Raw genomic sequence first — 25,587 nt, forward strand, 5'->3', positions numbered from 1 at the left:
TTGTTTACATCCCGGGAAATGACATAGGATACTTTTTATCCTGGAAAAAAATGTATGGCCCCCGAGCGATAAACGGACGGAGTTGCGAATGTCATCTACACTCACTCTAGTAGAACAGCCTTCTCAATTTGCCGGGTTGCGACCCGGTACCAGGCCATTAAAATAAAATACCGGGTCGCAACATTTTGTCAATTTTAGTCCACTTCATACTTCGCACCAAAAAATTTATGACTATAGGCGATACCAGAATATTGTAACATGTACCATCAGATAAATTATTCATAAGCAAATGGCCCTATGTTATTATGGAACTTAATGGAAACAGCGTAGGTTTGAAAGGGTTCAGTGAATCACGAAGAGGCAGTGTAAAAATAACCGGGTCATGGCAGAAAATGTTTGGGAAAAACTGTAGTAGAGTATTACAGTAAATCAAGCACTTTAAAACACAATTTAATAATAAATATATTATGTGTTTTCCAACTTTTAGTACTAGCAAGGTGCGAACCTGTACCTCAATGATGATCGTATTCGTTTAAAAAAAAACTAGGCCTTTACATCCGTTTTGGATGATTTATACAGTATTTTTCAGAGCGAAGTAACCACTCCTCAAATTCTGTAGTGCCTGGAGATTTTCAAATGTCCGTATGGTTGCCTAAGCGCATACGGCATTCTCGCATCATATAGTCGGCCTAGTTCAGAGGAAAGAACTAGTCAATACGTCTGGGACCAACTATGTGCGGGTTTCCTCACGATGTTTTCCTTCACCGTACGAGCGTCCGTATTATGTACTTGAGATCAGAAAATGTCTCATAGGTACACGTCTCCACCCGGGTTCGGACCTGCACCCTCTAAGAGTGCGAACCAAACTCTACCCATTCGGCCACGGACGCTCTATTGGTTTAAACCGCCGCTTATCCACGGTAAAAGGTTTTTAATTTTCTTAACAGTATCAACAGTCGAACGGGTTCGCTTTGTTCGCTGAAACTCATTAAACGGATCGAAGGCTCTTTGTCTATAGTTGATAATTTGTATATCAGATCGGGGTGTATTACGTAGCTTTTGAGTTTTTGAAGATATTCGTTGCTATTGCTATAATATTTATAACGCCTCAAGCTCCAAGCGGTCACCGGCGACCGCGATACGTGGGAGAGCCATACTTCGGCACGAATGGGCCGGCTCGACCGGAGAAATACCACGTTCTCACAGAAAACCGGCGTGAAACAGGGCTTGCGCTGTGTTTCGCCGAGTGAGTGAGTTTACCGGAGGCCCAATCCCCTACCCTATTCCCTTCCCTGCCCTCCCCTATTCCCTTCCCTTCCCTACCCTCCCCCATTCCCTCTTAAAAGGCCGGCAACGCACTTGCAGCTCTTCTGGCGCTGCGAGTGTCCATGGGCGACGGATGTTGCTTTCCATCAGGTGACCCGTTTGCTCGTTTGCCCCCTTATTTCATTAAAAAAAAACAATAAAATAGCATTGTGTCTGGTTTTCCCACGATCGAGGTATGGGACACGTACGCATCCTAAAATTTTTGTTACACATTGTATGTAGGATACTTCAAAGCAATCCCAGGCTTCTAATTACCATACAAAAAAAAAGAAAGTTCTTTTCACGCTTAAGAGCGAAAACAGTCAATATATTTTTGCAATTATTATAGAAGTTAATTGGCATCAAAAGCAAATCAAAAATAATATTTATTTCTAAATAGGTTAACAAAGTTAACACTTTTAGAACGTCTACATGAGGCCTACCCAAGGGTTTGGGAACTAACCCGGCTTACGAACCTTTTACTAAAAAAAAGATGGAAAATTACAATAATAGTTTAAAGTTATTTACACTAAGTAAGTATGCAAAAAAGTACTTAGGTATGTCAAATATGTGGTACATTAAATAATTATAATATAGAAGCGGCCTATGTTCTGTCAGCGTATTTTTACCAAGGTTCTATCATTGAGAAAATCAGTTACCTTATAATTGAGTGAGTTATTATAAGCCTAAGCACATAAACGTTCTTTAACAACTTTTTTAAATTTATTAATTGAAAGATTTTGGACGTTTTATGGTATTTTATTTTACAGGCGTATATGGATACCTATTAATTTTAAACGTTCTCGTATCGATTATTATCATTTACGTAATAGTCGCCACGAGCTGCTGCGAGCTGCCAGGCCCGCAATGTTGCTGACAGCTATCAATTGCAGACGTAAATCAGGGAAAATTGAATTGTTTCGAGCAATTTAGCTTATATAATAATCGCTGACTTGAATCATTGAGGAAGCTTCTATCATACTTAATATTATAAATGCGAAAGTCCGTTTGTTACGTTTTCACGCCCAAACCGCTGAACCGGTATGGCGATACTTTGAGTCCCGGGAAAGCACATAGCATAATGTTTATCCCGGAAAATGTACGGTTCCCGCGCGATTATCGAATTTTGGCGCAACGGAGTTGCGGGGATTATCTATAGTGCGACCAGTTTAAGCGCGACCTTCGTAGCATACTAAATGTATGCTACGGCCTACGAGTACAATGTGCTACGAGAGTCACGTTTTAAGTGGTTAGATTATAGTCACAAATAATACTCTGTAGACCACAAACTTTTTTTTTTGTTTTTTGTTACCATCTGGTGAATCTCGAACATGAATATGTGTCATTTAGGACCATGGCTTTTGAAGATAAATCTCTCGTTTTCACCATCGGCAACAATACAGTCTTTTTTTACGTCACCAAATTACTGACACTGGCTATTCCTCAAGGGAGGTCATTTTTAAAGAAGAAGATATAATATTTTATATGTCTTTTAAATCGGTATTAGCTGAAAAGAAAGTTGAAGTTTATTCTTGTTAAGTTATTAGGGTAATGCCTATGCAGCCTGGATCCTATCAAACAGCAGGAATATAGTTTTTTCATATACATAAAACAAACTTAAAAACACTGACATTTGGTGTTTTGATACAGTATTAACCAATCAGACTGATATTTCATAAAAGACATCTTGAGCTTTTAATATACGAAATCTGCAAATACCCACTCAAGTACTAAATAATTTCATTAGCTCGCCCGAGGGCTTATGAATCCGAGTGAGCCTTTTAATGTCCACAGAGTTGTAAAATCTAGCTCGTTTACATAGTTTTATATTCAATACCAGCGCCATTTCAGTAACAGATGGAACAGAAATGCTCTTCAAAGGGAACTACATTTTATTTATTTTGTATGGCTTTATTGATTCCGTGCATATTGTGCATATTCTAGACCGTTAAAATTAAAATACATTGCAGGCGATTGATTCCTTTTGTGAAGCATATTTTGTATTAATTAATAATACTTTTCAACTGTATAAAATCTTTTATCTATTGCAACTTAATAAGTTCTATTATTTTAGAGTGATGAGACAATGTTTGACACCAATAAAATACAGTTTTTAATCATTTTATTTTCTTAATAACAATTATAGATTTTATGACGAAATTCAAGGCTGACTTTGGTAAAAATCTATACGTGTAGGCAGATATAGAGAACGTTATTAATCTTAAATTCGTTATTTGAAAGTCTTACTAAATAGTAAGTGTAGTAGTAAAAGTGTTATTGCTTTTAATTTTATATGACTTTTCAGTCATATAAAATTAAAAGCAATGGGGAAGATTTCATAGTCAGAGGGCGCCACGCGTATGATCTATTTACATTCTATGGTTCGGAGCGGTTCATACGAAATATTTTTGTATAACGTTTACCTGTGCCACGTTTACCTGTCTGATGTTTACCTGTGCAATGTATTGTACCTGGAAATTAAATCAGCTCAAAGAAGAATTAAAGAAGAGGGGTGCTTCCTGTAGTGGAAGAAAGGCAGACCTTGTAGAGAGGTTAGTAAATAAAAGTAAATAAATTACTACAGTACTTTATATTTTCTTGGTGAATGTTTTTACTGATTAACATTAAACTCTTGACCATAATTCTATGAACCTTTATTCACTTCGTTTATTATTGTTTGTGAAAAACAAGTTCTAAGCTATCTTCTGCTTTTGTAGGTTTAAGAAGCGTATGATAGAAATTTTAACTTCACTGATAAATCATGTCCCTCAGAACCAGTACAAACCGAAGTTATGGTCATACCAAAAGACGATTATTATAAAGATATAAACAGCAATACCCCATTGCCACCATTAAATAAACATCAAATACAAGAGTATTTTGGAGAGTGAGTATATTAATTCATTTAATAAACTTTTTGTACCTATAAAATATCATTTTTCATAATCAGGAAAAAAGTTTGCTGTGTTACTCTACTTACTTAATTTTAATTTTTTCAGATGCAGTCAATCATTAATAAAGGGGAAAAGTTTATACGAGAATAAATACCTTCTTATATTAAGAGCTGTCTCGATAAATGATTTTACATAATATATAAAAGTTTTTTATAAAGCAGCAATGAAAAAAACTCAGTATGAGGTTAATATTAAATTATACAAAAATGGTATATTAGAAGAGACTAATTGTGAATGAACAGCCGGATCTGGAGTTAATTCACATTGCAAGCATGTTGCTACTGTGTTGTTTGGTACAGTTGATATGATTGAACATAAAACTGTAGTATTAGAGGAAGTGTCCACTCAAAAGCTATAGAGTTTTCATCGCCCGAAGAAAAAATATTCTTCCTCACCTCTGAAAGCACAAAATTTACCATACAAAAGAATTAGAAGAAAAGTTTTATAATAATTTTCTGTAAAATGATGTCCACAAAATCGTAAATATGAAGAATGCGATTTCGCCAATTCTGGCCGTTTTATTGCTTTAGCCCACAATCTTTTCCTATTTTTATCTTTTGAGAACAAAAGATAACCTTTTGTTCTCAAAAGATAAATATTTTCCTTGCATCCCGGCACTGCACACTTTGTCATTTTTATTAGATTTATTAAAAAAACGTCAAAAAGATCTCAAATGTAACGATGCACAGATAGGCATAGCGGATCATAGTAATCGCGACACCTAGCGGAGAAAAATGGCAAAAATCTTCCCCATAACATTTCTAAAAAATAATATAAAGCTGGAAGTGTGTGCAGTGACTAAACCTCGTATAAAGCGACTTTATACGACGAATATTTGCATAAACCATTACCTCAATATGCTTAATATTATGCTAATTTGTGTGATGTTTATTATAATAAGAGCATAAAGTGATTGGCGTCTAGCCAACTAGTTAGTAGTTTATGTGGAAATTATAACGGGAATTTAGTTTGTTAGATGTCGCGTATTAAGTTAATTCTTGATAACAAGGACATAATTTTAAGACGCAAAATTAAGGTAAATTTTATACTATAGAGCTCACATTAAAAATATTAATGTAAAGACATAGACAACAAACTGCAGTGCATATTATACAGTATCACGCACAAACGTGTAACCAAAATACGCCTTGATTTGTAAGGCAAACTGTTTTTTTTTTTTACTACGCTACTCAAGCACTTTCTGCCTGAAATCATCACTTCTAGTTATTTTCTGTCTTCACTGATTCACTAGAATATTTTACGGTAGTTAAAAGGCTAAAATTATTTTGGGAACGAAATTCCTTATTGCGCGTTCGGCGTAAAGGAGGCTAGACAGAACGATATATTTTGACCTAGACACTTTTTTATTAGTACCTGCATGGTAGGGGCAGGGGGCGTTGATAGTATTCCTGTGCGTCAACTAGATGGCGTTTGTTGAGAATAAACAGCGACGCATTGTTAGTATTTCTGGGCGTCAATAGATGGCGTTTTTTTAAATATTTTTTTTGAGTGTATATTACAGGTTTTTTGGACATAAGAAATAACTTCGTTCCATTCGGGTGTCCCTTGACACCTCAAGTTTTTAAAATATTGCGCATAAGTTTCTGCTCTTATTATCTAAAAATTCTTTGGATACAATAAAACCTCATACTGTCGGTGTCAAATAACATTTAATTACTGTTAATAATTATTGCTAATTGTTCTCATTAATATAGAGCAACGTGGTGCTCTACACTCTTCTTCACAAACTTTTTACTTGTACTACAATTCTAAGAACATTAACAGCTGATGATAATCTCTCCTCTCTCTTGGCAGGTGTGCGCGTGGAAGCGCGAATGTGCGCCGGAGATGCGAGCGCCGCGGCGCCTGTCCAGCGCGCTGCTCCTGCCCATCGCGCTGCTGTCCCTGCCGCGAGTGCATGCCACCAACGCGACCACGTACAGGGTGAGTCCACCACGGTCAGGGTCGGTCTAAGGACCAGGCGCGGTTGCAGCCTGACGTTTTGGAGGGGGTCACTCACTAGTCACTACACTAAAAATGTGTCGCTGTTATAGGACACCTAGATTTTTTTTTGAAATTAGATTTGGGGGGGGGGGGGGGAGGGGTCATGTCCCCTGTGATTCCCCCTTTGGACCGCGCCTGGTAAGGACAGAGAAGAGCCTGAGCATCTGGCTAAAACCGGCGGGGTCGTGAGCAGAGCTTTATCTTTAAACAAGCAATTCTTGTATATATAATATGTATAATTGGAATCTCGGAATCGGCTCCAACGATTTTCATGAAATTTAGTATATAGGGGGTTTCGGGGCGATAAATCGATCTAGCTAGGAATTATTTAAAAAAAATGTCATTTTATTCGTGTTTTATCGAATACCGAGCAAAGCTCGGTCAAATAGCTAGTAATTTTTATATGTATAGGCCACTTTAATTTTGCCGCTCCTATGTACGAACTCTGCCGCCATCCTAGGACGGCCATGGCCTTAACTGCCTATACATAAATCTAGAGCTGGTCGTGAGGCTCACACATACCCCGCGGCCTGCTCTGGGCGCAAAGTGGAGTACCGCCGAATTTTTTGTGGGTACGGGCTGCGGGCGACTAACATACCTTCATCCATTACCTACTTACAAGCATTTTGGCGCAAAAAAGAGTGAGTCGACTTGGTCTAACTTGGACACACAATATTGATATAATCTGATTATTAGCTGCTGCTGTGTTTGAATTTATATCACCAAGAATTCTTGCAAAATCTGAAGTGATTTACACCGATCAAACCATGTGCGCCAGATAAAGGTACAGTCGAAGATAAGTCACGTGTATTGACTTTGTCTACTCTACATTATAACTCCATACTCACGGTATCCTTTTAGGACATTTGTAAAGCGGTCAATCTTACATATTTAAAGTAGGCTTATGTTACAGCTGTTGTCAGTTGGCCGGCCTATAACAGCTAGATCGCAAAATGGGGCCTGACCACGAACATTCTGTATGCAGCTGAATTCTCTATTACAGAAATGTTTTAACCGCACCCCCGGCAACGCTGTTACAGCAATATTGTATAATTTTACGAATATTGTCCCCATATTCTGTTTATTTAAACAAAGCGGGCGCCCAAAATTGTCCACGTTTTATTTACATACAGCGTTGAATTGACGTTTCAAAAAGTTTGCTCGCCGCTATTTTGCGGCGCCGCTTTCGTAAGTATTATTATCAGAATTTTAGTAAAGGCTTCGCTATTTGACGGCAATGATAAACAATCACCACTACTCGCTGAAAAATAAATATAGTCAGGACAATTTAAGGTGACACCAGCGGTCATTGACCTTTCTAGTCTAGACTTTCACATAGCCCCTAGGGGCTATGTGAATTATAATTCATACTGTGTACACATCGTGTATATAACACCTTTAAACTAGAAACATCTGTCACTTCATTGTCAATCGCGGTTTGAATGGAAAATTACAATTTTTTTTGACAGGGAGTCAATGACCGCTACAGACAGAATTCCGCGATTTGAGTATAGTACGGTAGCTGTCTATTTAGCACCAACTTTCCCGTGATCTTAAAATTTCAATTTAAAGAAGCTACTTCAAATTCTAAAATGACTCCGCATTTAATATCTACTTCGTCAAGATATCATCTCAATTTGCCGAAAAATATCACGGCTCCAGATATTTCCACTTCATGAAGAATAGGCTTAGCATAAAATTCGTTATCTCCCATTAAGCGGCTGTCGGTACTCAAAATCACGTCTTGATCGACGATAAAATCGTAATTTATCGGTTTTTGTTCCGGGCTCAATAGAAATAAGGAACAATTTTCCCATCTCACGAATAATTAACGCTTTTGGTAAATAATTTGAAAAACGACTTATTAAAAATTGGCTACACTTAATACAAAGGCAAAAATGTTTGTCCAAAAAAACAATGCAACAGATTGTCAAACTGGCCAGTGTTTCCAAATCTGCAATAAAACGCGGGACATGCAGCGATTCCTTGCAGTATCCGTTATTTCCGCACAATTTACCCCTAATTCAGCCAAGCTTTGAAACGGAACTTTTTGACTGTAAAAGTCGAAACGAATTCGAATGTTCCTATTTTGTTGCTTTTTTTTTTGCGAAATAATGTTCGCGTCATGCAGCAGTTTCCTTTAAAATAATGTAAAAGCTATTTGTTTCGTTTACAACGCTGAAAATGTAGAAAATATTTAATGTTCAGACCTAAACGAAACGAAAATATCAAGTTTAGGTCCTATGATTTTTTGGACCCTTTATTATATTATTATGTATTTGACGACCTCTGTGGCTCAGTGGTGAGCGCGTTGGTAGCTCAAGCCGGGGGTCGCGGGTTCGAATCCCGCCGACGGAACAAAAAGTTTTCAATGTTCCTGGGTCTGGATGTGTATTAAATATGTGTATGATATAATAAAAATCTTAAATATATGTATAGTATAAAAATATTAAATATATTTCCGTTGTCTGGTACCTGTAACACAAGTCCTTTAGGTACTTAGCACGGGGCCAGACTGACGTGGTGTGAAGCGTCCATAGATATTATTATTATTATTATTATGTATATATATTATGTACGTATATTACTTTTTAGCTGTATTTAGCACAATAATCAAGTGATATTCAAATTGACATAGGTAATAGCACAATGTTATTATTATTTCAAAGTTTAGATTAGAAAGGGTAGATCCACAGATATAGATCAAGATAGATACGGTCACGTCGCTCCATTTGTATGAAAACGAGCGTGCAACTTTTTTACTACCTACTGTGACGTACCGATGATAAGAAACGTGTCCATTATAAAGGCCAACGGTTCTATTTGAATTGCTACAGCTCAATACGGCACATTTAGGCATTAAGGCATTTTTAAAATTCGGATTGACGTCTGATTCCGATAGATAGCAGACTAAAGAAAAGACTTTCGAAAGACGAGCATTGCTCGTCGTTTGGGAACGCGATATGGCACGCGAAGTACACACACATGCGGTATCTATCTTGCTCTCTGTGAGTGTGGGTAGGTCCTAAAAACCCCTACCCCTTGAAATAGATCACCCCACAAGTGGTCGGTACTCGGTACAGATTTAGCAACTGAGCCTCACCCCTCTGACGTCAGTTGTGGGCAGATATTATCGGAAAATAAGGGCAATGAGATTTCATGCATTCTATGTGGATTTAAAGTCCATTAAAAGAGTTGCTACAGTCGGGTCGCAATTTGAAAAACACAAACTCTTATTATTATATTGATTGTTAGTTTGTTGTATGATTATATACAGTATACTTCAGTGAGTAAAAGAAACAATATAAGTCAATGTATATGAGTGAATCAAGACGACAATAGATCGAAGTTTTTGGGTACATATTTTTGTCGGTGTCTTCTCTCAGTTTTTTTTTAAATTAAAAACTAAAAAAAATATGATGTTTATGTTACCTAATGCAGTATCTGTGAGAGTAGGATGGCTGCTTGTAAGGCTACTTCTACATTATTATATGACTTACAATTATGTATGTATGTTGACATTGTAAATTTTATTTTAAAAGATCAATTTTTTATCTCGCTTTTTTTGGTTAAAAACCGAAGATTCCGAAATTGCTTTCATCTGTGTGTAAAAATATGTGTACGTAGACACTTACACGAGCATGATTGAACGTGCGGCACGTGCCGACTGGACGTCAAAAAAGAGTGCTGCTGTCATGTATCACACGTCTCTTTTTACCACGCAGTGTTACTGATAGTGCATCTCTCTTGCTCAGGCCTTTGTTTCTCTGTTCCGCTAGGTTTAAGTATTAACTTTATGGTTTTATTTTAATCATATAATTTATAGATAAGGATAGTATACGTATCCTTATCTATACATTAATTGATACTTGGTATAAAATACATTAGTTATACAATATTTCGCGGTCCGAGATTCGACCTTTCGCCTGTTGCTGACCGCTGTCCTACATTGTTGTAAAGTTTTATTGTGTTCGATGCAGAGAGTCTGCAAAATGTCTATTGTCGTGTGAGTTGTAACACATTTCATGTGGATTGTGGAGTAATAGTTGCCTCGTTTTATGAATGTATATTTTGTTTTTAAATTACTATATAATTTTGTGCTCCAAGTTCTATTGCAATTTGCATGAGCCGAGAATGCTTTTATTCCAGGCTGTTATTGGCTGTGATGCACTTTGCACTTTAAAATTATTGTACGAGTAGCTTACTAGATCTGTCAGGCATACAAACTCTTTGGTTAGGGTTTAACCAACGCAAGATTTTTCTATTGGCTTTGCGAGGAGGCTTGTTAAACCTAGGATTTACCCAATCGGCCAATTATGACAAGTCGAAGTAAGCTCGGAGGTCAGGGCTGGCACACGATGACTTTTTCAGCAATGCAATCGCGCGTTTAGCGGACGCCATTGCATTGCTTCTAACGCTTGTTATTCGCATTTGCGACCCGCTTCGCGCGTTCCACCATTCGCTACAACTGCTATACTTACAAAAACTCGCCGTGTGCTAGGGTCCTAAGGTATTGTGAGGAGTGCCAACGGGTCGGTGGCAGTGGTGACTTTTTTTAACTTTTTTCTTCTCCTGCCAGGAGGAGCTGGAGTCTTCCCTTCGCGTGGTGCACGCGGTGGCGACGGGCGCGACGGGCAAGCTGTGCGTCACGCACCGCTACGGCCAGCTGCGCGCGCCGCTGCACGCCTCGCGCTGGGACGCGGCGCGGGCGCGAGCCGACATCGCAGCGAGCATCTTGCACCAACTGGGATTGGAGAACGCTGGTAAGAAACATGGGCATTCCGGAATCCTATGTGAGCTATTTAAGGGAGTGTTCCTCCTTCAAAATACCTGGAGTCATCTCAGCGAGTATCCTGCACCAGCTAGGATTGGAGTGGGATTGGAGAACGCTGGTAAAAACCCTGGGCATATTATGTGAGCTATTTAAGGGAGTTTTCCTCCTTCAAAATACCTAGAGTCATCGCAGCGAGTATCCTTCACCAACGGGGATTAGAGAACGCTAGTAAGGACATGGGCATGCAATGCGAGCGGCTTATGAGGAGTTTTTCTCCTTCAAAAATCAAAATAGGAGTCCTCCATCAGCTGGGATTGGAGAACGCTGCCGCGCTGGTAAGCTGGGTCATAGGCGTTTCTGTTTGCTAAAGATATGTGGTGTTCTATCACATATTATTATTTTGTTGTTGCCACCAATCTGGTGTATCAATGTCTGTGCAATCTGGTGTCCAAGCAATAAGTAAACCACTACCACCGCCACCAGATCAGATACGTCTGGTGGCATATAAATAAACAGCATATCAAGCGATATTTTGAATCTTAGCTTGCCAATACGATTTCGCAAATATTAATAGCTTCTCTTCATTAAAGCTATTACACAACACCCCCAACTATTGTGATTATAACTTTATTTAAAATTCAATTAAAAAGTTTGCGATAAATTAATAAGGGTATATACATAATAATATTATAAGTATTTCAGTGCGATTTCAGTTGTCGTTCCAAATGCTTATATATTCTGTCAGGTCAAATTGACCATAACCCTAATAGTAGTCATCGTTTATAGACGGTACTAAAAATATAAAATTTCATCTAAGCTACAGCAATATCTAGTGGAGGGAAAAATCACTGGGAGATAAAAAAATCCATCACAGCGTCATAAGCTGCAGTGCTCACGTATTAGGAAATCAATGTAGGAGTGCACGCCACAGATATTGCTATATTGGACCCATAGACTTGAAAACTAACAGATACGGCAAACTTTACAGAATACCCTATTTATAGCTTGTGCAGTTTTTCATCAGGGTATTTTAAGAGGGCGACTAGCGCAAAAAATCAAACATCGTCCTTATCTCTTCACACTCACGCCCGTCCCTCATATTATGCCAGGTGAAAAAGGACGACGCAGATTCATCGCCAAATTAGTTTTTTCTCAATAACTCGATAAATATATTGTTACGTGCTAGGGTTCGAGGATTTGGAGAGAAAGACCTGGTGACTCTCTTGAAGACTTTATTAACACTGCACTAAACACTAGGTCACAACACTTAGCACTAAGTCCAAACACAAATCACTAGGTCCAATCACTAAGCACTATCACTGTCCTAGGTCGTAGCCAAGTCGCAGGTTTCACTATTGATCACTCCGAAATCGCCTTGATGAAAACTCGAAACGAACTGACTTGCCGGGCCTGCCTGCGGCTCTTTTTATATGGCGAGACAAATTCCAGAAATTTCCCGATTCACGTAAACAAGTAAACAACCGTGGGAAATTTCTCGGAGGCTCGGGCATGTACCACAATAAAACTGCCGTCCTTGCGATAAGTGCAGTAAGTTGAATTTAATTTAGACCTTATGTACTCAGTCATAAGGTCTAAATTCAAACACGCTAACAAATAAAGGGTAAACACGTAAACAAACATTAGACCTTTCTAGAAGGTTCGAGTATGTACTTGCGCACCACGTGTCCGTATACCATGTACCGTAACACTACTCCCCTCTTAGAGATGCTCGTCCCGAGCATCATTGTTACTGCCATGGTAACGCGCCAGACGGTCTATGTGTACCACTTTGAATGTCCCTCTTGGTTGCTTTTGAATCCTGTAAGTCACATCATTCAATCGGGTAACCACTTTGTATGGGCCGTCCCACTTGGTCTGCAACTTTGGAGATTTTCCTTTTCGGCGAGTTGGGTTATGCAGCCACACCAGTGACCCTTCTTCGTAGCCGCTAGTAGTGCATTTGCGGCACCAATCCTGTACATCGTCTCGACAATGCAACCAGTAGAATCGTTCTCGCACTTTCCTTAGCATCCTCTTGACGCCTAGATGACTCCCTGATACGCCCTCATGTATCTCGCGGAGAACATCTGGTACTCTTGCCCTTGGGACAATTATCTGAAAATAGAACTCTCTGCCGTTAGCCTTCTGCCATTTCCGGTAGAGTAGTCCGTCCTGAAGTATCAGACTGTCCCATTGCTCCCAGTACGCCTTAGTGACAGCGCCAGTGGGTGCAACCTCACTCCAGATTGGTTTTATGTCACCCCGTTTCTTCCATGTGATGATGTGCCGAAGGTCGTCATCTTTTTCTTGAGCCTTTCTCATAACTTCATTCTCCATGTGCCCCAAATTACTTGTTCTCTTTGTTCCGCTCCGTGCCTGGGAGGTAACAGTTACCGGGGCTTTCTCCGCGTCATCCAGTACTCGCCCCTTAGTTCTGGATTCTATTCGTTCCCCATGACTCCGGGTAGGGGACGAAACCGCTTGCTTCTTCAACTCCTCCATTTGTTCCTCGATCCTTTTTATCCTTGCCATCTGGGTCTTCTTCTGCGGACAGTTTAGCTGAAGATGGCCCCTCTCACCACACTTATAGCACATGGCTTCAAGTCTTTTCCTCGTAGAAGCCTTAACTTCCTTGACTTCTTCAGAGACCTTGTGGATCTTATGGGTCTGCCGTATATCATGGCGCACAGCCTCGACTTCCAAAGCATGCGCTAATGCTTCCTTTAGCGAGGTATGGTGACCAAGTCTTACTGCAGCCCTGACCTTCAAGTCTTTGATTCCGTCGACAAATCCTTGAACAATATTTGTGTCGACCATCTTGGTGTCGGCTCCTGGATATGCCTTCCTGACGAGTTTTTTAATTTCCAACGCCCATTGTTGAAGTCCTTCTCCTGAACGTTGGACTCTGTCACGCAGTTGGGCACGGAACACGTGCTCCAGGTGTCGCTCCCCGTATCTGGATTCCAGTGCCTCCATCAGGTCTTGGAAACCATTTCCCGTATGTGGCAGTGCCTCCAGAACCGACACAGCTTGCCCTCTGAGTGCAACAGTGAGAGCGGTCAAGCATTGCTCCTCCGTCCATCCGTTTGCGGTAGCAACAGTCTGAAATTGCCGACGATAAGCGTTCCAAGAAGTAGTGCCGTCGTACGGTGGCACCTTTACTCTTGGTCCTTGCGCCACACCAGTGACTCCACTAGACACCGCAACTCCCGTAGTTTCTAGGCGCACTACTCTCTTCTGTAGTTCTGTGAATCCGGTTTTCAAATTTTCCACAACCGTCTCTAACCCAGTAACTCGTTCTTTCATTACGTCGACATCTTTACGAAGCTTAGTCACCGTGTCACTGACATCCTTTATGGCCAGAAGCGCTTTTTCTTGGAGGTCTTTTTGCTGCTCTTGTGATTCTCGAATCGCTCTGATTTCAGCCTTCTGAAATTCTTGCAAAGCGCCGAGCTTGCATTCTTGTGACTCCATCAAAGCGCCAAGCTTGCGGTCTTGTGCCTCCATCATTGCCTTTTGAGAATCTTTCAACGCCTGACTTTCAGCTTTTTGAGACTCCTGCAAAGCGCCGAACTTACGGTCTTGTGATTCTTGCAGAGCCTGAATTAACTCAATTAGGCTTTGTAATTGGGGAGCCACTTGAGGGGCCGCAGAAGCTACGGGCGATGCATGGTGGCTGGAGCCAGTAGGCAGGGGTTGGGCAGACGGAGCTCGGTGGGCGGAGCTAGTGGGCGTGGCCTGAGTGGGCGTGGCCTGGTGGGCGGAGCCAGTGGGCGTGGCCATGTCCAAAGTGGGCGGAGCCTGAGGGGCGTGGCCAGTGGTCGTGTCCCGGTGGGCGGAGCCAGTGGGCGTGGCCATGCCCAAAGTGGGCGGAGCCTGAGGGGCGTGGCCAGTGGGCGTGTCCCGGTGGGCGGAGCCAGCGGGCGTGGCTTCAGCCAAAGTGGGCGGAGCCTGGTGGGCGTGGCCAGTGGGCGGAGCCATGTGGGCGGGGCCAGTGGGTGGGGCCTGTCCCTCAGTGGGCGGAGCTTGGTCCCCAGTGGGTGTGGCCTCCGCAACTCCTCTCTCGGAGTCAATGGCAGCAGCTCGCTGCGCCCTTGTCCTGACACTCCCCTTGAAGTCCTCTCTCGGAGTCAATGGCATCTCCAAATCCCACTTCTGACACCAGTTGTTACGTGCTAGGGTTCGAGGATTTGGAGAGAAAGACCTGGTGACTCTCTTGAAGACTTTATTAACACTGCACTAAACACTAGGTCACAACACTTAGCACTAAGTCCAAACACAAATCACTAGGTCCAATCACTAAGCACTATCACTGTCCTAGGTCGTAGCCAAGTCGCAGGTTTCACTATTGATCACTCCGAAATCGCCTTGATGAAAACTCGAAACGAACTGACTTGCCGGGCCTGCCTGCGGCTCTTTTTATATGGCGAGACAAATTCCAGAAATTTCCCGATTCACGTAAACAAGTAAACAACCGTGGGAAATTTCTCGGAGGCTCGGGCATGTACCACAATAAAACTGCCGTCCTTGCGATAAGTGCAGTAAGTTGAATTTAATTTAGACCTTATGTACTCAGTCATAAGGTCTAAATTCAAACACGCTAACAAATAAAGGGTAAACACGTAAACAAACATTAGACCTTTCTAGAAGGTTCGAGTATGTACTTGCGCACCACGTGTCCGTATAACATGTACCGTAACAATATCATTACAAAAATCCGCGAGGTCAGATTCTCAATGATAGAATTTTATACAATGTGTTGCTTAGTTTAATGCACGGTTTAAATGGCAATATATGAAAAATTCGTGAAATTTAGATGCATCTTTGTGATTTTTTTCTATCGAGAAAATTTTAAGATATCGTGTTTTTGCTACGTCGAATCCCCGGAAATATAATGTAGTATCTATGTTTAGAAAATTAAACAATTCGGGGCTTATTTACAAGTATAAAATGAATTATAAAATCGACAGTTTAGGGTTAGTCGCCCCCTTAAAATCATTTCGAAACAACGACAAGCTTGCGTTTGAAAGTAATGAATCTTTAAAAAAATACTATCTTAATCTTAAGAGAATACACCAAGGGCGAGAGAAATTGAAAATAGGTATTTGAAAATGTATTGCTGTCTCACCAATCTCAAGTCTCCCACCGCAGAGCGCGATAGAGACAACACGACAAAAGTTCTAATAAAGGAACAGAAAATCTTCGATTCGTTGTCCGCTGATTCCTTATCCAAAACTTAACCGATTTAAGTACTTTTTTCATTAAAAATTAAAGCAAGGCTCGAGCTGTGTTCCTATGTTTTATTTTTTTGTATATTTTAGCCAGTTTTGTTTTCTGGGTGTTTGAACACAGAAGAAAATCAGGCATTTTTTTTGGGTTTTTGGACGTTCTTATCTTTTTTAATAATAAAATTATGAAAAAAAAGAAAACAAAGGACATGCTAATAGTAGCCATTGATATTTAGGAAAAAAATCATAACTCTACCGGCATTATCCAGGGAGGAAACAGGGGACAACGTTTGTATGGAAAAACGCCGGTGTGGACTCCTCTTAAATTAAGCATTTTAGTTAGAGATTTAACAACGATAAGACATTAACTTCGATAAAAGAAGCAAATAAACTACATAATTCACGAAAAAATCCAACCAAGCAAGTGAAAGATATTGTACGTAAAATAACGTTACTTATATCGTAAATTATTCATTCATGATCTGGCAGAGATAATAATAAACCATGAATTATTTATTTATTGGCTTTACAACATTTCCTATAGAATTAGGGTAATATAAATCAGACGTGAGCTATCTGCCAGACCCTCGGTCTATAATGGATATTAAAGCCAGACAGTAATCTCTGAAATCCAAAAATTCAATATCTAGGATAGTTCGCGTTCTAACGTATATTGTTAAAGGAAAATAGAAATCCGCAGTATTGAAAGCGAAATTTGACGAGACTTTGTATAAATGTTTCAGATTATAGAATAGGATTTTAAATTAATTTACATATAAGGTTTTAGGCGTGCGAGTTAAACCTAGTGTTTAGTTTATTTCTGCTTATTTAACAAAAAAACACTAAATAAGCTAATTCTCCTTTATTTTTCTTCATACTGGTTTTTCCCTCTAGCTGTAGGAGTTCCAATAGATCTCTCTATAGACCTGCCATTGAACACACAAAAATTGCTTTTCATATATTTTTTCTTTATTAGAGTACCTGATGGCGGTATCCCAGGGTCTGGTGATGGGTGCTAGTGCATCAGAACGCGCGGTGGGCTCCCGTGCGGTAGTCCTTCGTGCTGACGGTGTCGTCAACAGCGCGGTGTCGTGGGAACGGTATGCAGCTGAGCCTGTTGCAGTGAAATCTCCAGAGCGTGAAAAACCCCTGGATACGGAGTATCCGTGGTGAGTGGTAATAGTTTTATAGTAATGCCTAAACGATTTTTGTTCGTTTACTTGGATTGGGATTGATAATATTTACAATAGATATGGATTTCATATGCACCGGCCACCGAGTGGCGTGATTGAATACGCGTGTCGATTGTTTGTTCTTGTGCTCTCTCCGAAGCTTTTGAATGTGTGAAGAATGTTACATCGATTATGGTATGAAGCGCTTTTAACTATTAACTTTTAAACCTTCAAAATAGATCTCAGTGAGTCACATAAATTTAAATTTTAATAAAATAAAATTTAAATTCCTCCCAAACTTTTTACCTGCGTGCTTGAAGAGGTTTTTAGAAAATTGGATGATCCCGAGGCACTGGGCATTGAAGTTGGCAAAAAAAGGCTCACCAACCTTCGTTTTGCTGACGACATTGTCCTGTTTGCTTCCACAGACTCAGAACTGCAAAAATGCTCCAAGATCTGAGCACGGCAAGCCTCGAGGTGGGACTAGTTATGAATAGGTCCAAAACTAAAATAATTACCAATAGCACGAAGCGTAGGGTCGAGGTAGACCAGCAAGTAATGAAATATGTCGAAGAGTATATCTACTTGGGCCAGATAGTTTCTTTTGAAAATAGACAAGGCGAGGAAGTCGATCGCAGAATCGAGAACGCCTGGAAGAGCTACTGGTCCATGAAGACGCTGATGAAGGGGAATTTACCAATCTCCCTGAAGCGAAGACTCGTCGACATGTGCATTCTGCCCGTCCTAACCTACGGTGCGCAAACATGGTCATTGACCGATTCACAAAGGTCTCAACTAGGGGTATGCCAAAGAGCAATGGAGCGCAGTATGTTAGGAGTAAAGCTTCTCGATAAAATAAGAAACATCATACTGCGTTCCCAAACGAGCATCAAGGACGTAGGTGTCAAGGCGGCCAAGCTGAAGTGGGAGTGGGCGGGTCACGTTAGCCGCATGCATCCCGACCGCTGGGCAAGGGTCTCAAACGAGTGGGCACCCGAATATGGACGCCGCTGCCGAGGCCGGCCTAGAAAAAGGTGGCGTGACGAGCTGGAGGCATGCTAGCTATCGGTGGCGCAGGAGCGAGAACAATGGAAGATCCTGGGGGAGGCCTTTGCCCAGCAGTGGGACACTATAGGCTAATAAAAAAAAAACGACCTAATTAGGACTGGGTGTTCTACAAGGATCTGTTTTAGTCCCAATTATTTTTGTCATTTATCATGAGCTATTTTATTTGATCTTCACTTGTCCTAGGTTCGTCTCAGCTCACGAGGTGGACACGCTGCGATCGCCAAAGTTCATGCCGTCTCCGCCCGATGCGACCATGGAAGGGTGGTGGACGTACCCCTATTACAGCTGCGAGGCGAAGCGTTGGCTCATGTCGTATACTGTCCCGGTGTCTACTGTAAGGGGGTAAGTGTGAGGTTGATACCATTTAGGTCTCCCATTTGCTTAATAACATTGTTATTATTTGAAATATTGCCAATGTCATGATGCAGATGGGAGACCTTTTCACTATCAACTAGATATATTTGTTAAAAATTCAGATAATATTATAAAATTAATATGACTGAAGTGTTGTTGTTAATGCACAACAACTTTGCTCTAAAATTAAATATACGGTTAACGCGTTTAATCATAAAACTGTAAGTAAATAAAAGCACAATTGCGTTTGTTTCTTCGAAGTAGTGTGTGTATTATATAAATTATAATATTGTTTTAAACATTTTTGCATTTTGTCGTATAGAACTTTTTTTTCTTTATTACAGTTTGTGAATAATACAGGGTGTAACAAAATTAAGTGATAATACTTTAGGGTGTGTACGTGTTCCTTGTAGAGAGTTCACTGTGAAAGTAGCAGCGCTGAAAGACAATTTTTTTTTTTCACTTTTGTATGGGGAAACTCGTGACGCTCGGGCCCTTGCCCATACAAAAGTGAAAAATTTTTTTCGTCTTTCATAGCTGCTACTTTCACAGTGACCTCTCTACAAGGAAGACGTACACACCCTTAAGTATTATCACTTATTTTTGTTACACACTGTATAATAAATATAAGACATCATAGTAAGCAATGATATTCTACTTATACAGATATTATGTTACCTACGTCCATACTATTTTCCGGCTTAAATCTCTTCCCAACAATTTTCAAATTCAAAATTGTAAACATTGACAAATTTGACAGATAAGTGAAACAAAAGATATGAAAAACCATTTACATAAAAGAGACAGTTCTGTTTTTAAACGTCGAATCGTATCGCTGTCTCTTTCTTTGCCTGAGCTATGACGAAAATTCGATTTTTTCCAGATTGTTCGAAAAAATAATTGAAAATGTAAATAATCGAGGTATTTATTGCAATCAAGACATGACGTGGTAAAAGATTCCATGTGTTTTGTTTATTTCGAGTCATAATTGGTACATTTTCGAAACACGCACGACGTCATTTTCAATTTATTTAGGTAAGACAAGACGCGGCACGTTCGTGACTGCGCTCTATACAGACTAAACAACGGGCCGTATTTGAATCTTCACAACGCGCGCGGTAGTAACATATTTGCTTTAAGTTTTTCATCATTGATAGTAAGTATGTTATTCTCTATAATAGCCTTATCGGCATCATTTATGTCTTCGCAGGTTCAAAGGCGTAGTATCATTGGACGTAGATATATCGAGCTTAGAGATCAACCAATGCGAAGACTACAGCGACGAACAAAATGACAACCAGATTTATTCCTTCCACGGCACACACAAATGTCCCAACGAAACTACATACGTGAGTAATGAGTATACTTATTTTTATGATTGACGTGATAATATGATGATGACAAATTGATTGTAAACCGACTTGTCTCTTCTGAATATTTACTATTTTCAAGATGTAATAAAAACACATTACTTATAACTTCAGTCAACTTCTTAAGATTTTACGGCCGTTCCCAATATTTGATCTATCTCTGGTTTTGCCCTACTAGAGATAGGAATAGCTCACAATTGACATAAAATATATGTCTCTAATGTCAATTGTGAGCTATTCCTATCTCTAGTAGGGCAAAACCAGAGATAGATCAAATATTGGGAACGGCCGTTAGAGAACTGGGGTAGGTTTTGTGTTTAATGAAACTTCATTCTTAACCGGTTTTCCAAAACGAATAATATTTTTAAGAAATCCAGCTTTAAATACGGAACCCTTGTTATGAATCTTGGTCTAGTTAATTTACTCTCTTCCATATTATACAGTAAAAAATATATTATGTTTTTTTTATGAAATAAGGGGGCAAGCGAGCAAACGGGTCATCTGATGGAAAGCAACTTCCGTCGCCCATGGACACTCAAAAGAGTTGCAAGTGCGTTGCCGGCCTTTTAAGAGGGAACAGGGTAATAGGGGAGGGTAAGGTAAGGAAGGGAAAGGAAGGGAATAGGAGAGGGTAGAGAAGGGAAGGGAAGGGAATAGGAGAGGGTAGGGAAGGGAATAGGGTAGGGGATTGGGCCTCCGGTAAACTCACTCACTCGGCGAAACACAGCGCAAGCGCTGTTTCACGCCGGTTTTCTGTGAGAACGTAGTATTTCTCCGGTCAAGCCGGCACATACGTGCCGAAGCATGACTCTCCCACGTATAAAATATAAATCGTAGTATAAATCGAGCGTTTTTGAGTTCCCTTCCCTATCCTCCCCTATTCCCTTCCCTTCCCATCCTTACCCTCCCCTATAACCCCATTCCCTCTTAAAAGGCCGGCAACGCACCTGCAGCTCTTCTGATGCTGCGAGTGTCCATGGGAGACGGAAGTTACTTTCCATCAGGTGACCCGTTTGCTCGTTTGCTTTTCTTTCATTTAAAAAAAATTAAGCTTAAAATAAGAACATAAATACGTTAACTTTGGAAACGAGTTTTCGTACTTGAACTTAAAAAGTCGCTTAAAGTATCCACGCTAAAGTGAGACTAACGGCCGTTCCCAATATTTGATCTATCTCTGGTTTTGCCCTACTAGAGATAGGAATAGCTCACAATTGACATAAAATATATGTATCTAATGTCTAATGTGAGTTATTCCTATCTCTAGTAGGGCCAAACCAGAGATAGATCAAATATTGGGAACGGCCGTTAGTAGCTGTCAGGGTTGTCAATGCTTTTATTTTTGGTAAAAATGTTAAGGAACGTACTGTAATAGTATTTGCATGGTCCGCAAATTTTTCCGAAAAAAATATTCTCTGTCTCTTACTCAGTATATTCAGTATATTCTAGCCAAATTTTATCGAAATCTGTTCAGGTGACAAAAAGAAAAAGTATACTGGGTTTTGATTTTGGAACCCAAGCCTATTTCGAAAAACTTCGTAATCTTTTTTAACAAGTGTCTCTTTGTTTCGGCATCAGTTAACGCTTAAACCACTGAACCAATTTTGATAGAACTTGGTCAGAATATACTTCAAGTCCTTGACAATTAATGAAAGAATATTGTGTTCCGGAAAAATGAACGGTTTACGTAAGTAACTATAATGTTAAGTACATACATACGGTTTTGCTCGATAGTTTTACTCCAAATCGAGCAAAAACCACCGCGTGGACCGCAAAACTGACAGCTCGAAGGCTCGTTCGAGCCGGCTCGGTGGAATTAAATATATCGATTTAGAGAAAAAATATCGAGCAATGCTGAATGTGTGGATGAAAGCCCAATACGTGGTTTTTACCAAAGCAAAACCGTATTAAGTGAGTAGCTACGTACTCGTAGCGCGTAGACCGTCTACGATATTTGCTGCGAAAAGTTCCATCGCCGCTCACAAAGACTTCATAAGGAAAATCTGGGGAAAATTTCTTTCCATAATTACCATACTTGAGTATACAGTATAAAGAGTAACTTTTGTAGATTACGGTTGTTCTTAAAAGTAAAACAAAATTATGCTAACAATGCATGTCTCTTTAAGAGTCATTTAGAGACACAGATGATTATTAAATTAACTTTAATTACTATCATATGAATGATGAGTTTGATTCAAAACGAATAGACTTGAATTGAGTTTATGGCATACTCTTCATTAAATTAACTATTTAAACAATCATAATATTTTAATCTCTCACAGTGAGTTAATGGTAACATGTATATTGTTAATTTAATGATATACAACATATCGATGGCCCCAACGAATAAACGTGCAAGAGCCAAAAAAATTTTTTTTTTTGATTTTTCGTTTCCATGGCCTATGATACACCTATGTATATTTTTTGGCTTTTTTTACTTAAAAACTGGACTTCGCTCGATATGTTTACTCCAAGTATTTCAATGCTAGGAGGGGATTGTTAAAGAGGTGCCCTGAAAATGATGATATACGACCATTGGTGACTTTTTAGTTGTGAACGGGCAGAATTGGCGGGGTTGAATGTCCATAAGTGTCGTCTACCCCATTCAGAGACTGTCTCCTGTGAATTCTCTATTTGAGACTTAAGTTCGTTTCGACTGTCAATGACATTTAACCGAGAAATATGGTGGAAGCCGGTAGATAGGGCATCACCTGTACTATCAACTGCATAACAATAAATGCCGTTGGTCTGTAGCATGTCATTGATCTGCCAAAAAACTTGTGACCTATTTGCATAAATTCTCGGGAAGCCCATATTATTATGATGGAAGCTTTGATAGCAGCGCTTTAATTGGCTTAAAGCGCTGCTATCAAAGCCGATCAAAGGCCTTCACAATATCCAAACTTACAGCCAATGCCTCTCCTCTCCATACAATCACCTGAGCCCAACGATGAGTTTGGTACGCCAAGAGATAACCAGCCAAGCGGCCCTTTCGGAACCCGTACTGTTTGTCGTGTTTGTCGCTTAGTAATGTCTGGCCGCCTAAGTATTGAAAGAGCTGATAGTGGATTTCATTATCTTCGAGAAGAAGGAGGTTTTAGCAATTGGTTTGTAGTTGGAAGGATTTGAGCAGTCACCTTTTTTGGGGATCGGGTACACTAAGGCTGTCATCTAAGAAGCTGGGACAATGCCAGAAGGGTAGGAGAACCGAAAACGACGCGTTAAGACCGGAGCCAACTCTAAAGCACACTTTTTCAACACAATAGGAGGGTTTCCGTCAGGCCCACTCGACTTTTGGATATCAAGGGCACGCGGGGCTATTCACTATGGGCGCTGATGTAACCTAACATCTGACATGATGCCCCTGCATTGTGGTATGGTCGGCGGTTTTTATCCCAAGGTCATCAAGGGTCGAGTTTGACGCAAAGAGCTTACACAGAAGATCGTCTTTGTATTTTGCGTCGTGGGCTAACGATCCATTTCCTACTTGTAGGGATGGTAGGATGGCTTTCAGAAATATCCTTCAATAGCTTAGGCCAGGGACCAGAATTCACGGTTTCCCAAAGGAAGGCACTCGAGTCTCTCACCAAAACTACTGTGCTGTTTACTTTGCCCGAGTGATCTCTCTCTTTAACACGTTCAGACCGGGGTGTACCACCGGTGAAGCACGGAGTACTCGCTGACAGGGCGGGGTGTACCACCGGTGGCCACATCACACCTGACTTTTAATGTACTAAGAAATTCGTGCCGCCTTGAAAGCGAGTATTGTAATTACTGTTCCCGCCCTGTAAAATCGACAAAATTTCATAGTGTAGCTCAGGAGATGGATATTATTTCGGGAAGTAAAAAAAAACAGGATTGAAAAATTATACCTACTTATTAGAAACAAAATATGACAAAATCACGATAAATGGTACGAAATGCAAATTATTTCTACTGGATCAAATTAAAAAAATGTTTATTTATAGGAAAACTAAATCAAACATGAAAAAAATTATAAAGACATTGATAGTACAAGACGAAAATTATTTTTGATGAGTCACATGCAGAGCAAAACGTATTCACGCGTTTTGATTTTTTTCTGGCCATAGCCGCAGATTCGGTTGTTGTAATACGGTCGTAACAAGGCCTGCATCTCTTTCGAGTATTTCTAAGCATTCCTTCGGTTTTCTCTGACTTATGTTTTGGCTTCCGTTGAACAATCGGCTCACCTTCCTCTGCAGCATCATCGGGTCGATTATCAGTGCTAGACTTGCTAATCATCTCTTTTATAATTTGTTCCCAGAATTCTAAAATACTTAGTTTCTTTCCTTCTCCAAACTTCTGCCAAGCATTTAATAACAATTTCGGTGATAAGTTTGCGGTACCACTTTAGGGTTTTTCTAAGGCTGGTATAGTACGAAGCCATCTGATCTGATACATATCCACGCGTGATGAGTGATGAGCACAGCCGTAGCTAGAGGGGGGCATTGGGGGCAATGCCCTACTTTAAAATCATAATGCCCTTCCTTAAAAATACCAAAATCCAAGAAAATCAATCAATTATGATTATTTTTTTACTTCTGCCCTACCTGTAACCAATGCTGCCCTACCTCAAATCTGACTCTAGCTACAGCCCTGGTGATGAGACAAAACAATTGACCTATTATAGGATTGTGAGATCGTTAGAAAGAGAGATAATGCATAATTCATGCATAATCGTTGGCTGCGTCTACCGGTGGCGCACCCCGCCCGGCAGGTCTTTCGGTTTATGGGGCGGTGATGTACCACCGGTGGCCACATGAACATTTGCCCCGTTTGGATATCATATACCAGTTCATGAGGTCCCGGTCTGAACGTGTTAAGGATCTATAGGCAAGGTTGTGCTCCATTTTATATGTATGTATCCACGCATAGGCGTGACCCACGTGAGGGAGGTCAATATTTATCAACAACAACAATAGGTCAACAATATTTTTTCACTGAACCGTCAACAAGAAAATGTTAGCTAACTAGACGTTCCACGCGGCTTCGACCACATAAATAATAAATTTTACGGAAACCGTACAATTTCTCGCAAAAAATAGCCTATGTTCCTTTACGTCATGGTCTATTCTACATCTGTGCCAAATAACTTAAAAATCCATCCAGTAGTTCGCGAGATAATGTTAGTAAATGAAAATTTAAGTAATTTTCCCGGTTTCTTCCACTTTTTCCTATGTTTCTTCGCTTCTTTTAGTCTTAGAGTGATAATTTATAGTCCGTAGCCTTTGTCGATAAGTGAGCCATCTAACAACGAAATAATTTTTCAAATCGGACCAGCAGTTCCTGAGATTAGCGCTTTCAAACAAACAAACTCTTCCACTTCATAATATTAGTATA

At 40.1% G+C, this 25,587-nt stretch overlaps 1 protein-coding gene across 1 annotated transcript in view; it reads left to right on the plus strand.

Moving 5' to 3' along the window:
• Nucleotides 1–25,587, plus strand: part of LOC121735455 (probable G-protein coupled receptor CG31760) — a 107,631-nt gene that overhangs the window by 68,493 nt on the left and 13,551 nt on the right. The window contains exons 3-7 of the mRNA XM_042126292.1: nt 6,075–6,203; nt 10,843–11,026; nt 17,242–17,434; nt 18,689–18,847; nt 20,070–20,208. Of these exons, the coding sequence (XP_041982226.1) occupies nt 6,108–6,203; nt 10,843–11,026; nt 17,242–17,434; nt 18,689–18,847; nt 20,070–20,208 (771 nt within the window). The 5' untranslated portion in view covers nt 6,075–6,107. The remainder of the gene's footprint in view (nt 1–6,074; nt 6,204–10,842; nt 11,027–17,241; nt 17,435–18,688; nt 18,848–20,069; nt 20,209–25,587) is intronic.

Source organism: Aricia agestis, chromosome 17 (genome assembly GCF_905147365.1).
Source record: "Aricia agestis chromosome 17, ilAriAges1.1, whole genome shotgun sequence".
Taxonomy (NCBI): domain Eukaryota; kingdom Metazoa; phylum Arthropoda; class Insecta; order Lepidoptera; family Lycaenidae; genus Aricia; species Aricia agestis.